The 14696-nt window shown below is 32.4% G+C and overlaps 1 protein-coding gene across 3 annotated transcripts in view; it reads left to right on the plus strand.

Annotated features, from left to right (window-relative positions):
* Nucleotides 1-2628: 2628 nt before the first annotated feature.
* LOC144849169 (acetyl-CoA carboxylase-like) overlaps nt 2629-14696 on the plus strand; it is a 30460-nt gene continuing 18392 nt past the window's right edge. For 2 of the 3 annotated variants that reach the window (XM_078706197.1, XM_078706204.1), the window contains exons 1-15: nt 2629-2824; nt 4846-4908; nt 6794-6944; nt 7789-7927; nt 8209-8400; nt 9422-9630; nt 10158-10321; nt 11017-11173; nt 11495-11668; nt 11902-11993; nt 12099-12168; nt 12705-12868; nt 13196-13346; nt 13855-13958; nt 14403-14630. In XM_078706197.1, coding sequence (XP_078562323.1) covers nt 2679-2824; nt 4846-4908; nt 6794-6944; nt 7789-7927; nt 8209-8400; nt 9422-9630; nt 10158-10321; nt 11017-11173; nt 11495-11668; nt 11902-11993; nt 12099-12168; nt 12705-12868; nt 13196-13346; nt 13855-13958; nt 14403-14630 — 2204 coding nt within the window. In that variant the 5' untranslated portion in view covers nt 2629-2678. Of the gene's footprint in view, nt 2825-4199; nt 4241-4845; nt 4909-6793; nt 6945-7788; nt 7928-8208; nt 8401-9421; nt 9631-10157; nt 10322-11016; nt 11174-11494; nt 11669-11901; nt 11994-12098; nt 12169-12704; nt 12869-13195; nt 13347-13854; nt 13959-14402; nt 14631-14696 lie in introns of those variants that run through there. The other variant, XM_078706213.1, reaches the window with a different exon arrangement.

A 14696-nucleotide genomic window follows, 5' to 3' on the forward strand; every position in this document is an offset into this window, starting at 1 on the left:
ACAAATTTATTATAACAAAATGCCAAGGATTGTCAAAGCAAACTCTTATCAAAAACACTAGTTAAAGTGATAACTTATAAACAATGTGCTGCACATAGGCTGAAGTTGTTAATCAGTTTTTATCTTTCCATTAAAAGAAAATCGTAATTCAATTGGTTTCTGTAATTAAAACTGGAAGAATTCTAAATCTTGGCAACGCCCATTATTACCAGGGGAAATATAGCTCTTATTACTTGCTGACCTGGTAGCATGGAGTAAAGAATATTATTCTTATTCTTTACTCCATGCTGGTAGTCTAGCCTGGTGGACTATTCCATTTATAAAAATGAAAAAAAGTTGGGGAAATGGTACTAACGTTCCGTTTAATTTAATACATTTATAAAAATAAGAATATTAATAGATATATTAATGTGTTTAAATATACAGTAGTCTATTATGGATGTGGCATTCGTGTGGGCGCTCCACGTGGTGTACTTTGTCTCTTTTTCGGGTTTGTTTGTATCGTACGACCTGGAGAATCCAGTCATGCATGAAAACATGACATGATCGCGCGGTGAGTTCAATTAATTTATTCCGGTTCAAAACAAAAAGTCACGCCACTTCTCTTCAATTCACAACACAACACAAACGGTTGCAGAGAGGAAAGAAAGGTAAGGATTATAATACTGCATATCCACATGTGTTTCCAGTTGTTTTACTGGAGATTTTTCAAGCTATATCACACGTCTGTTATAATTTAGGGTAGGCCTAGCTAGTAGTTAATAAGTGAGGCCTGAAGCCATGGATGGATGGAGGAGTAGCCCTATCTATGATGAATATGATGATGCATCATGCATTTGTAGCATGCAGCAGGGGAGTCCCTCTCTCCTCTCTGTCTGATCCTCACTCAGCAGCTTTCTCCTCTGATCCTTTCCAAGCTAGCTAGGGCCCACACATAGAGACTAGGCTAGCTACCATTAAACATTCACAAAAGGCCATACATCAGGAGAGCCAGCGTCCAGGTACCTTACCTTAAATTAGGATATGGCTAGCCTAGGCCTAGTATCTTTATTTACTTACCATTCATTTGACATGGGGAGTGAGGGATATTTTTTGGGGTAGGCCTATATAGCTATACTAGGCCTAGTATAAGTTCGTTCTTTATTTATTGGTGTTCCATTGCAGAGGTATTCAAAATTAATAAATCATTAGTCCTACATAATGTGCACAGGCAGAAACTGATTTCCCCTGACATGTGGTCAATTGTTTTTTCTGGAGTATGTTATTCAGGTCGGCCGGACATCCTGTTCATTGCCATTGCGCAATGATAAACTGTTCAGTTTCTCGACGATCAATTTACTTCGATCGTTCCTAGGAGTGATAATGAAATTCAAATTTGCATTACATTTTAAAATATTTTCAAATGATGTCGTATTTCAAATTGCTCAGTTGCATCAAAGTTTAATTGTGCACCGAAGTTGTACTTACATTTCGTCTGAACAATCGTAATCTCATTTCCTAAAGTCCCTAAACTATAAAACCTGATTTTATGTTTTGTCAAATATGTCAGTTTGATTTTAATTTTCATGAAAAAAATGTAAAATTTAGTACCATTGAAATTTATTTTATGAATAAATTTAAAATTTGCTCGTTTTTAAATTTGACAAATGGATTGCTAAACTTTTTAGATCGGGTGATTTTTATTTATAACATTACAACAGATAAGAGATATAGTACAATGTAACAATATGCTATAAAGATAATCATCGACATGTATATGTTTTTTGTATTGTTAATAGATAACCCATCATCTAATTCATTTTTACATTGACACTAATGGTTAGACGTTTTGTGATAAACATAGCTATATGGTGATATCTGTATGTTGATGATGATGTATTGTCCCCCTGAAAAATAATTAAAACATTTTTTTTTTAATATGCCATTTTAATGTCACATAATTATTTAAAGCAAATGGGTTTTGGTTGAATTTAACCATTTATTATGGTATTTTATAAGTGAAAACTTTTTTTTTTTTTTCGGTTTTTTTTATTGAAGTGATTAGTTTATTGAAACTGCAAAATAACCTATTCAAAGTCTGTTTCAATTAATCTTGATTTTGGGGGAACAATACATCTTTAATTAAAAATGTGTAATACCTACATTTTCAATTAATATTGATAAGATAACCTACCATCTAATTTCATTTTCAAGTAATTTATAATTATCTAGTCCACCCCTGAGTGACAATAAATAGCATATTGATACAATATATTGTAATTTACATATTTACTTATTTTTATGTAAATTCATTGAAAATAACATGTTATACCAATATACACTAACTAACCAGCATTTTGTCAAAATACTGGTACTCTAATCCAAATATGAATTTATTTTATTTGTTTTCCTTTATATTTTATGCATACACTACCAGCAGTTGTCATTACAGTTCCATTGACATGTTTTATAATTATCCTATCCTGTTCATTGCTGATGTGCAGTTCCCACTGATAGTACTAATTTGTTGAGGTGCTGACCGTCTTTCAATACTATTTAATACTTGTATAATAGTACTTTTAATTTCATTACTGGATATTATATTAGTGTTACAAACCTATTAGTTTTGTGTGTATTTATTTCAGGTTTGGTTTTGTAACGCAATTATTGGGGCAGTTTGCGGCACCCCTGTTGATGTGATGGCGTCGAAGCAGACTCCGTCAGAGGATGCAGGACTCACGAAGCCTGTGCTCTTCAGGTTAGGATCCATCTCGGAGCAAGGCACTGGTGATGTTAAGACTAATGGAGAAGTAAATGGCACAAATGATGTAGGCTCTAATAAAAGGTTTGTAAAATATCATTGTTTATTTAAGATTTAAGATAAATTCTAAAAAATGTATACACAAACATTTGTATGTTGTAATACAGTCGAAAGCAGACACATTCGGGGTGTCCCCTGTATAGAGAGTTGGCCAGAGTGTTAAAATTCTTTCACAGGAAAGTGTCCCCTTAATAGGGATGTCCCAAAGTGGGGTTCTACTGGATTTATTCCCAAGACTCTTTTTATTTAATAATCTATCATGCACATTCAAGTTCATTTAGTCATGAGCAATGACTTCCAATAGATGTGCAAGGTACATTTATTTAAAAATAAAAAGTGTTTGCAGAGACAGCTCTCAGTTTATCATTAATAAAATTTGAGTTGTGATTCTCTGACCGACAAATTAACAACTCATTTCATAAGATATCCCTTTCTACCATCATGATACATTTATCTGGTAAATAATTACATAATTGGTTTGTATAATCAAAATAAGTTTACTGGGAGTGACTAGCATTAGACTTACTAGTGTGGCATTATCAAATGATAATAGAGTACCAGTAACTATTCATTGCATAATAACCTGAATATATTTGTTATTATTACAACTAAATTTAAAATTTCTAATACTTAAAACATTTGAAAAACCACTACAAAAATTAATTAAGTTATTTCAATTGAATTTATGTATACTGCTATTTTTTTGTACTGTAGTCATTAAATGGTAGGTTGTCATAAAATGTACTGGTAATTCTTAAAATGACACAGCTACCAGTATTTTTAAATCATAATTATTCATAACAAGTTATCACAGAAAATTTGAAAGGTTCTTGATAATATAGTATAGCACTGTATATGACTATAAACCTATTCTCGAGTATAATCCCCCTGCCCCCACTCCCACCTCCCCTTCCCCTCTATCTAATGTAGGTTAAATTCAGGCACAAGACTAGTAATTCCATATATAATTCTTATTGCAGTCCCACCCAGTAATCTGTTTGCCATATTTACTAGCTCATGGTAATATTTTATAAGTACATATAAATAAAGGGAATTGCTATATTTTAAAAACTTTGATAAAGTTGAAAAAGTATTTATAATTGTATAAGGACTAAAGCTCTGTCTACACTATCAAACTTTATGTGACAACAAAATGTGATGTGCCCATATATGGACAATATGATGTCATATCACTACCATATTTGAGCACATCATACTTTTTTTATCAAACTAGTTTGATATTGTAGACAGAGCTTTACATCATTATGTTATTTACTGCCCTCTAGTGAGAGCATTGAAATGTCATGGTTAGCTTTACCATGTTAATGTCAAGGCAACGTTTTTACTAACATTTTAACAATAATGGTTTAATTGTTGCTGATAAAGCATACTTACCTTGAAAGCTAACACACCTGTGGTGTCCTATTGCATATGATAAAGGTAATCAACTATTCTAATCTAAGTTCTTACCAGATTTTTTTTTCTTGTGACATCTTTGTGTATTTGTGAAGAGGGAAATTCCATCTTAATTTCAACTTGGACAATTTTACAATAAGCCTACTTATCATTGTGTTTGCATTAGTTAAGTATTGATTGTTTATTGGTAACTTGCAGAAAAATGGTTAGTTAAGTCATGGAAGTATAAAATTAGAGGATTAATGGTTAAGTATTTATAGTTTTTCACCCATTTAATTGCCTTTGATTGTAATCATAATCATAATAAGTTTTTTATCCCTTGAAAAACACATTGTTACCTTGACACTTTTTTGTATCCTTGAATCATGGAGCTATTGAATATGCATCTGTTTTAAAAGTGTGTTACCTTCAAATCAAACACTTGCTGATGAGTGGCTTAATACTGTATGTACATTGGACCACACCAGTCAGTCCCTGCTGCACAATAAATAACACAATTACCATTGTTGTCACTGTCTAGTGTTACTATGTTTTATAGTACATTAGATTTCCTGTAATGTTATACTTTGTGAGTTTTTAACATTATGGAAGGTAAGTAAAGACATTTATGCTTTTTGTTTTCTTTACAGCTCTAAAAGCTCGATTGAAACGGCAGCTGCTAAAACCAAGGGAATGCCCAAGCCTAGATACAGGTATTGTTGTCAGACAGTAGGACATAATTGTTATGTTTTTAATTTCATCTGCTAAATACTGTAATTAAAAATTGTAGTCTGTTGCCATCATTGTCAGTCATTGTAATAAGAGTGAAGTAGCCATATGCACTTTAATTGTCAAGTGGCTGAGCGGTTAAGGCAAGGGCGCCATTTATCGTACCTAAAGAGCCAACAATATCGGCATGGGTTCAAGGCCGAACTTGCTCCTACTTCTGGTGGTTGAACAAGACTATAAACCGTAGGTCCAGTGTACAAAGTTATAACCTGTGTGCACTTTAAAGAACCTAGTTCATCATTCAAGACGATTAGGGGGTTACCCCAGTGAACTGGTTCACAAAATAGCCCTGTATCAGGGTATTACCACCTATCTGATAGGACAGGGATTAATTTACTATTGGTAATCCTTGCCCAAATGTGCTTAAAGACATAAATAATTGAATTGAATTTGCATATTATAAAACATTTTCGCCAAAGACATTTTGTTATCATAGAATGTCTGATTCGCATTTAGCAAATAATCCTAGTGATAATACTAGGTCTTGAGCAGGTCTAGCAGATTCAATTCAAGAGCCATTTATTTTTGTCAAAAAAGACAATAGTTAAAAAAAACCAGTATAATGAGATTGATATTTTTTTTAAAAAGGTAATTGACAAAGGCAGATGAAAATCTTGTGGCGGGATTGCCTTGACATGATGGCTGCAGCCTTGCAAGAAAGGCTAGCTTAACTGCTACTAATTTTGTTCAGTTACAGTTTCTTTACTACAAGGCCAATGTCCTATTGTTGATCTTTCATTATTTGGCTCTGGAGCTCATGGTCAAATTGCACTAGGAGATACAATAGATATATTTAGCTATCATTTTGTTGAACTAAGCAATTTATTTAAGATAGCTTTCAGGTTTCTGAAAGTGTTATAATTTGTGGTCTATTATTAGGAGCATGTTATCTTAAAATGATATGAAGTACAATACTTGTTTGAAATATTACTGAATGACTGATAAGATTTGTTCTTGAACTATTACCCTTACATGTATATACTTCATTTACTATATGTAAGGATAACTTCATTTGCTGTGATTTCCTAAGGATCTGTTTCTGCTGCATAGAGCTGAATAAACTGTTTATTTCAAAATAGATTTAAAATTTAATTTTTATATTGACTGCATTTCTGCTCAATTTTTGCTCCAAAATAACTGTTTAAATCAGTGGATGGTCGTTGACAAAAATCGTTAGAATTACCCAAATGCAATTGATCCTGGCCGTTAATTCAAACGTTACTGCAGTGTCGTTGACTCAAGGTCAGCAGCTGTCAATCAAATAACCGTTATTATGTGTTGCAGCTAAAAGTTGCCCAGCGATAACCGGTTAAATGGCGTTCTAACACCGAATTGAATGGGTGTTTTTAACCAATTATTTTGCATTGCTTTTTAACCGATTACCACAAAATAGTCCTGTTTCTGCTCCCGAGAAATTGGAGTTAATTTATTCACATCGTTTTAACCGGTTATTTTTATGCAGCAGAAACAGGACCTAAGAAAACACTTCCTTCTTTAAAACAAATTAAAATATAATCATTCATTTGACCTAAAAAAATTCAGTTTAGTATTTCCTCTTATAACTTGGTTGTTTTGTTGTAGATAATATAAATGTACTTTGTATGTGGTTTAACATAACAAGTAAATGTAATTTAGTACTAGTGACTTTTATCACAGTTACTACACGTTTGGTACTTGACAACAGCACAATAGTTAACTAGTAATACCCCATTGGTGCGCATTGACTAAAGATCAATATAATAAGACCTTGGTGACTCACTCACAGGAAAAAAGAATGAATTTTACTGGTTATTCTTTTATTTAACTTAGGCCTTCTATGTCCGGTCTGAATCTTGTGGAATTGGATGGTAGTAGAAGGCAGTCTCTAGGCTCAGAAGGCAGAAGGAGCAGTATGTCTACTAGCGTGGCCTCGCCGGCTGAATTCGTCAATAAAAGTGGAGGCAATTATGTTATTGATAAGGTACATATTTGTCGCTCGTTGTCGTGAGTTTGCTGTAGCATGCACTTGTTGTTTTATTATCTGTCAACTGGTCAATGACCGAAAACAACCGTTTGTTTAAATAAATATTTTTAGCAAACACACCTGTAGGTTTTTAGTAAATAAATAAGTAGTTTACCAAAACATACTATTCTTTTAGAAGAATGTCTGATTTATTTGAAAAAAGAGATATTGAAATTAAGCATGATCAGAAAAGGATTATGAGGAATTAATTAATTTAATTGGAGGTTATTTTTACCACTAATTAACATAATTGGAATACTACCATCAACATTAATTAAATAAATAAGAATAATGAAATATGATGGCACCATAGATTTAATAAATAAATACAAATATTAAGTAATTATTCCGCTTTATTATGCTTACTTAAAATATGCAAATATTAATTACATTTTGACTTATTCTCTTTTGGTTGATAATTAAACATTTATAGTCAAATTTAAGTACCATATAAAAGCAATAATTTAAAATGTATTGTCCCCCAAAAACATGAAAAATGAAGATTAATTAAATCAGACTTTGGCTGGCAGTTAATTTGACTATTTTTTGCAAAGTGGATAACCATTATGTGACATTAAAATGGCATATTAAAATTTGTAATAATTATTTTTTCATGTGGACATTACATCTTTAAATAATGAATAATTTAAAATATTATTTCTTTTTTTATTTATTTATTGATTTTTACATATTGTTACTAAATATTTTTACAATAAATAAATTGTGTACAAAAAGTTGTATTGTACACATTCAAATGTACAAACAACCTAACAATGCAATAAATATGTTTATGCAATTTTAGGTATTGATAGCCAATAACGGCATTGCTGCCGTCAAATGTATGAGGTCAATACGAAGATGGAGTTACGAGATATTCCGAACCGAGAAAGCTATTAAGTTTGTAGTCATGGTTACTCCAGAGGACTTGAAGGCTAATGCTGGTTGGTTCACATCAAATATTATTTATTTTTATTCCTTGTTCTTTTTATAATTTGTGTTGCTATATTATGTGAGGAAGCATTTTTAATTAACAAATTTGTTGCTTGTCAATCAGGTTTATCACAAGGACGTCATTGCACAATGCATGATGGGAAGGGTCTGGGAGCAAACGTCACGATGCATACGTACAAACAACAAGTCACGTATATATGCGTTTTGTGATAAACCTTATCAGATCAAATTTCTACAAGTATAACAATGGTGTAAATTTTTTTTTTTCTAGAATATATTCGCATGGCAGATCAATATGTGCCTGTACCAGGAGGAACAAACAATAATAATTACGCGAATGTTGAGCTGATTCTGGATATTGCGAAGCGAGTGCAAGTTCAAGCTGTGTGGGCTGGATGGGGTCATGCCTCGGAAAATCCTAAACTTCCAGAGTTACTTCATAAAAACAACATCGCTTTTATCGGTTAGTGTTTAACATTTTTCAATTGTACATTTGTTTAAATTCAGTTTATTAGTTTAACTATTGCTAAAGTGTGTCCTTAGTTAAGGTTCTCAGTTACTCATTATTTGCTATAAATGTCTTGTTTTTGCATTTTGTCATTTTCGTAGAAGTTTCAGGACATATTTAATTCCAGGATATTCGGTGTTGATAATAGCTTTTAATCCAGTTTTTAGTAGTTCATATGTTAACTTTAGATAATCCTATAATCTAGTATTTCTTTACTGGCTTACACATGCTTACCACAACAATACACTGCCATCTAAAGATCTACACTATCAAACTTTATGTGAAAAAAAAATGATGTGCCCATATATGGACATGATGATGTCATATCACTACCATATTTGAGCATATCACTACCAAATTTAAGCATATCACTACCATATTTGGCACATCACATTTTTTTTGTCAAACTAGTTTGATAGTTTCTTAATCACCTTCAAGTACAAATTTATAATTTATACTCCAAGCTATAAAACATTGTCCCTGGAAAACACTTAAAAGTGAATAGAATGAAAGACTTTTCACTAACTTTACTATGCAAACACACGTTTTATAGTATTTATTTTCTTTTGTTGTTTTGTTAACAACTTACTCTTAATTATTTGAACATTATTGTTTGTTTTCTCATTGAGACTAAAACTCTGTCTACACTATCAAACTAATTTGACAAAAAAATGTGATGTGCCCAAATATGGTAGTGATATACCCAAATATGGTATTGATATGACATCATCATGTCCATTTATGGGAACATCACTTTTTTTTTTTCACATAAAGTTTGATAGTGTGGACAGAGCTTTAAGCTGATTCAAGGGAATTCCCCAGTGATTATGCAAAAAAAATAATTTAAAGGCATTATTATGTTCAAATATCATGATAAAAATTAATAATAAAGTCAAGATTTAGTATTTTGACTATCAATCAAGAATGGACTGAGATGAGATTGGAATATTTAATAATATTTATTTACATTGTTTAGGACCACCTGAACATGCTATGTGGGCCCTTGGCGACAAGATAGCGTCTTCAATAGTGGCTCAGAGTGCAGGTGTGCCTACACTACCATGGAGTGGGGATGGGCTTACAATTGAATGGTCTCCTGAAGATATGAAGAAGAATAAATCAATTACAGTCCCTGAAATGTTGTACAAGAAAGGCTGTGTTCTTGATGCTGATGTTGGCGTACAGGTAAGGAGACATATTCACACCTCATTCTCCAGTATCGTAGGCACATTCTGTAATACAGTGTAACATGTTTTACACATTTAAACCTCATTCTCTGTACTGTATCTCCATATAGCATTATCTGTCCAGTATCATAGGCACATTCTGTAATACAGTGTAACATGTGTATAACATATGGTGTCTGTATTATGATACAGGTATCAAATGTGATACATATGTGACATTGTATTGTTGAATCATACTGGACATATATCAAGAATATAATAACAGTACTGAGAATTGGCTACAGTACTTGACAGAATGACAGATTAAAATTATTTCATTTATTTTGTCAATTAAAAACATAATAAAACAATACAAATAAACATCACAAAACACATGACAGGATTAAACAAAAGCAAACTGAATTGCTGTACAAATTTTCTCCGCCGTAATGGGTGACAATACATATAATACACAATTAAAATCATTATTTTAATTTTATGTGTGATTCTTTTAAATTGTAATGTTTATTAATGTTATGACTACAGCAAGCCCAGCGTATTGGCTTCCCTGTCATGATAAAGGCATCAGAAGGAGGAGGCGGAAAAGGCATCCGTATGGTAGAAAATGCCGACGACTTCCACAGCTTATTCAAACAAGTTCAAAATGAAGTACCAGGATCACCAATATTTGTCATGAAATTGGCAAAGAGGTAATGATCATATTCCTTGTACAATTTACTCCTGAAGCTCTGTCTACACTATCAAACTAGTTTGACAATAAAAGTGTGATGTGCCCAAATATGGTAGTGATATACCCAAATATGCTAGTGATATGACATCATCAAGTCCATATATGGGCACATCACATTTTTTTGTCACATAAAGTTTGATAATGTAGACAGAACTTAACACTAGACCAGGATCTAAATACACAAAACATGTAGTTGTTTAGCCATTTTAGATCTTTGACCCTTTGACCCTGAGATTAGTTGTCAAGTTTATTAAGTACTGTACCATTCCACTTCAGCACTAAAGCCTTAACCTAATTAAATTTCTGGGTAACACTAAGCATCTAATAGTAAGTACTGAATTCATAGAAATAGACAATATTATGATAAATATGGAAGGCAATCAGTGCCAGAAATACTAGTACAAACATACAATGTATTCGCAAAAGATTTTTTTTATAGTTTTAGAGACATGCCCTTTGGCGATAGTTGTCTTTGACAGCCCTTATCTCTCCACAGTCTTCCCTTTTTATGTTTCACTGAAAGGAATAAATAAATAATATACGTTGTATATTTCCGAAAAAAATGCATTGTATGTTTGTTATGGTATTTTTGGCGGTGATGGCCTTCCATAGATTAAATGTTTGATTTTTTTAAATTTTATTTTATATTACTAGTGCCCGTCATCTTGAAGTGCAATTGATTGCCGACAAATATGGAAATGCTATTTCCTTATTTGGGCGTGATTGTTCTATTCAACGTCGCCATCAAAAAATTATTGAAGAGGCTCCAACAACAATCGCCAAGCCTGAAGTCTTCAGGGAGATGGAGAAGGTAAATTTATGAATTATTTGTTTTCAAACTTTTAATAATGAAATTAAAACAGTATTATATCATTCAATCTGTTGTCTAGGCTAGGCTGAAATTGAAAAACTCTGTCTACACAATCAAACTTTGTGACAAAAAAGTGTGATGTGCCCAAATATGGTAGTGATATGCTCAAATATGGTAGTGATATGAAATCATCATGTCCATATATGAGCACATCACATCTTTTTGTCACATAAAGTTTGATAGTGTAGACAGATCTTTAGTTACGTAAGTGCTTGAATATCCTCATTATTGCCTCATGCATTCTCTTTCTTTGTTTTCTAGGCCGCTGTCACTTTAGCTAAAATGGTAGGCTACGTAAGTGCTGGAACCGTTGAGTACTTGTACAATGATGAAGAGGGTAAATTCTACTTTTTGGAGTTGAATCCTCGTCTGCAGGTCGAACATCCATGTACAGAGATGGTGGCTGGGGTAAACCTGCCCTCTCTACAACTACAGGTATGTACAATGAAGTATTTCCACAAGAATATAGTAAAGCTCTGTCTACACTATCAAACTTTATGTGATGTGCCTATATATGGACAAGATGATGTGACATCACTACCATATTTGGGCATATCACTACCATATTTGGGCATTTTTACTAGTTTGAGTGAACGATTGATTGTGCAGATCAATTGTTTCCTTATTAGCTGTGTACCTAAAGACTTTATTTTATAAATATTTTACAGATTGCTATGGGTATTCCTCTCAACCGTATCAAAGATATCCGCACTTTTTACGGGGAATCTCCTTTTGGTGATTCACAAATTGATTTTGAAAAGTAAGTAATGTAATATTTTAGTATGTAACCAATTATGTTAGAGATAATAAAGTAATGTCTCTTTTTGTGAGTGTAACTTATTTTCTTTTCTTGTTGTATTTTCAGTCCAACTAACCCTCCTGTTCCTAAAGGGGCTGTCATCGCTGCTAGGATAACGAGTGAAAATCCAGATGAGGTAACTGAAAAAAAAAAATTAATTATACAAACCTTACTTCAAAATTCATAATAGGTTAACAAAATTAAAAATAAATAATACAATACAATTTGTTATCTACAGTAATTTTGTATCCTTTTATTTAAAAATTTATGTGAACATTTTTTTGGTCAACTTATCTCAATTTCAAACATATATTCACTATTTATCATCTTTTAAAGTAATTTATTGTTTTTGTTTTTATTTTTGTTATTGATATTAATAACTTCTTATTACCTTATTGATTTTAAGGGTCTCAGCTTAAAAGCTTTGCTTATTTTTAGTTCCTGTTTTTATAACTTTTTTATGACATCTTCATACATATCCTTTGTTTTATGTAATAAATTGATTTTGATTAACTGATTTGATAGTTATAAGATAACATTTTCTGTATTGTTATGTAATAAACCAAGATGACAAACTGATGATAGGCATAATTAAAAATATTGAATTCTGACACAATGGCTTATAGTTAATTTTCAAACCATCTCAATTATAATCTCTCTCTCTAATTACAGGGCTTCAAACCAAGTTCCGGAACAGTGCAAGAACTCAACTTCCGTAGCAACAAGAACGTGTGGGGTTACTTTAGTGTTAGCGCATCCGGTGGCCTTCACGAATTTGCAGACTCACAATTTGGACATTGTTTCTCATTTGGGGAAGACCGAGAAGAAGCCAGAGAGTGAGAAAATACTTTTTAAATAATTGTCTTTAACTTAAAATATTATACTGGTATAAGCCCGCCAACCAAAGTTTTTAGGGCTTATAACTGAGACTAACATATTATAGTTAAATATATAGTTATAGTCAAATAATACAGTTATTTTGCATGATCTTATTTGGCTTTCCAATTGCAGGCTTAAAATTGTTTTTGATACCATATATGGTAGTAATATGACATCACCATATATGGGCACATCACATTTTTTTGGTCAAATAAAGTTTGATAGTGTAGACAGACCTTTAGACAAAAATAAATAAAATGGTAAATAATTGTTTGTTTTAACAGGAGCATGGTTGTGGCTTTGAAAGAGCTCTCAATCAGAGGTGATTTCAGGACAACGGTTGAATATCTCATCAAACTTCTAGAAACAGACAACTTCCAAGACAATGAGTTTGACACTGGCTGGTTGGACAAACTAATTGCTGAAAAGCAAACGGTTAGCATTATTTCTAATTAAATTTAGTTTTATTGATGTAGTCAATTACATCTAATAGTGTATTTACCGAGAACACTACAGTTTTGTTGATTTTGCCAACATTCACTGTCAAGGATCAAACTACATTTCAACTTCAACTTCAACTTTATTTTTCCAAATAATATTTGTTTTACAATGATAGATAATATTAAATTTTAAAACATAAGGAAGGAGCTAGAATTTAATATGGTAACCTCTTAAACAAAATGTTTATTGGGTTAAAACTGGTGTGGACACAAACTACTTTTTCTCCCATAAAGCTCTGTCTACACTATCAAACTTGATGTGACAAAAATATCATGCCCATATATGGACAAGTATACCACTACCATATTTGGGCAAATTACACCTTTTTTTTTGTCAAGCCAGTTTGATAGTGTAGACAGAGCTTTAGGTTTTCTTTGTGTTGAGCAGCCAACAAACGAAATGAAGTTATAAAATTATATTAAAATGAAATATATTTTTTTAGGCTGAGAAACCGGATACGATGCTTGGTGTGATAGTAGGCTCTCTACATGTAGCTGATACGTCAATTCACAATAACTTCTCTGAATATCAAACATCCCTAGAAAGGTAAATATTTTAAAGAACAAAGTATTTAAAGTTTTGCATGGTTAAGAATAGTAGCACAACTTGGTAACACAACTTGGTACACTATTCAAGAAGAGTAGGGAATTGTCTCCTGGTGTGCTGGTCCTATACTGGCCCTTCTTGTGGAATAGTCTTATACTGAAGAGGTATCCTAATATAAATAAGAAATACATCATGCATTAGTTCAATTATACCCCTTTCACACCAAAACTCCGCAGTGATCTCCGGAGACACCCAAGGTTTGTGACCATTCAAAACATCGAGAAACTCTGGGGATACCTTATTCACACCAACCTAGCAACACCGGGGTTTTTTAAATAAAACCGTAAATACCAGAGTTTTGCTTTTAGTGTGAAAGTGGTGTTAGTTAACTGATTGTGTTAATAGATAGAAACTGGTGCATAATAAATAATATGGTTTTTTCAGAGGACAAGTCCTGTCTTCCAATACATTAGACAACACTCGCGAGGTAGAGCTGATTCAAGAAGGGGTGAAATATGTGACCAAAGTGACTCGTCAAGGTCCAAATGCTTACTTTTTGAGTACGAATGATTCTTGTATTGATATTGAGGTTCATCATCTCACTGATGGAGGACTACTTATTTCATATGATGGTAGTTGCCACACCACCTATATGAAAGAACAAGTTGATAGGTAAGTTTGATAACCCTAACCCTGACTTTTCTCATTTTAAACATAGATGTAAAGATTTAAAAATCA

The sequence above is a fragment of the Antedon bifida genome, chromosome 1 (genome assembly GCF_963402885.1).
Source record: "Antedon bifida chromosome 1, ecAntBifi1.1, whole genome shotgun sequence".
Taxonomy (NCBI): domain Eukaryota; kingdom Metazoa; phylum Echinodermata; class Crinoidea; order Comatulida; family Antedonidae; genus Antedon; species Antedon bifida.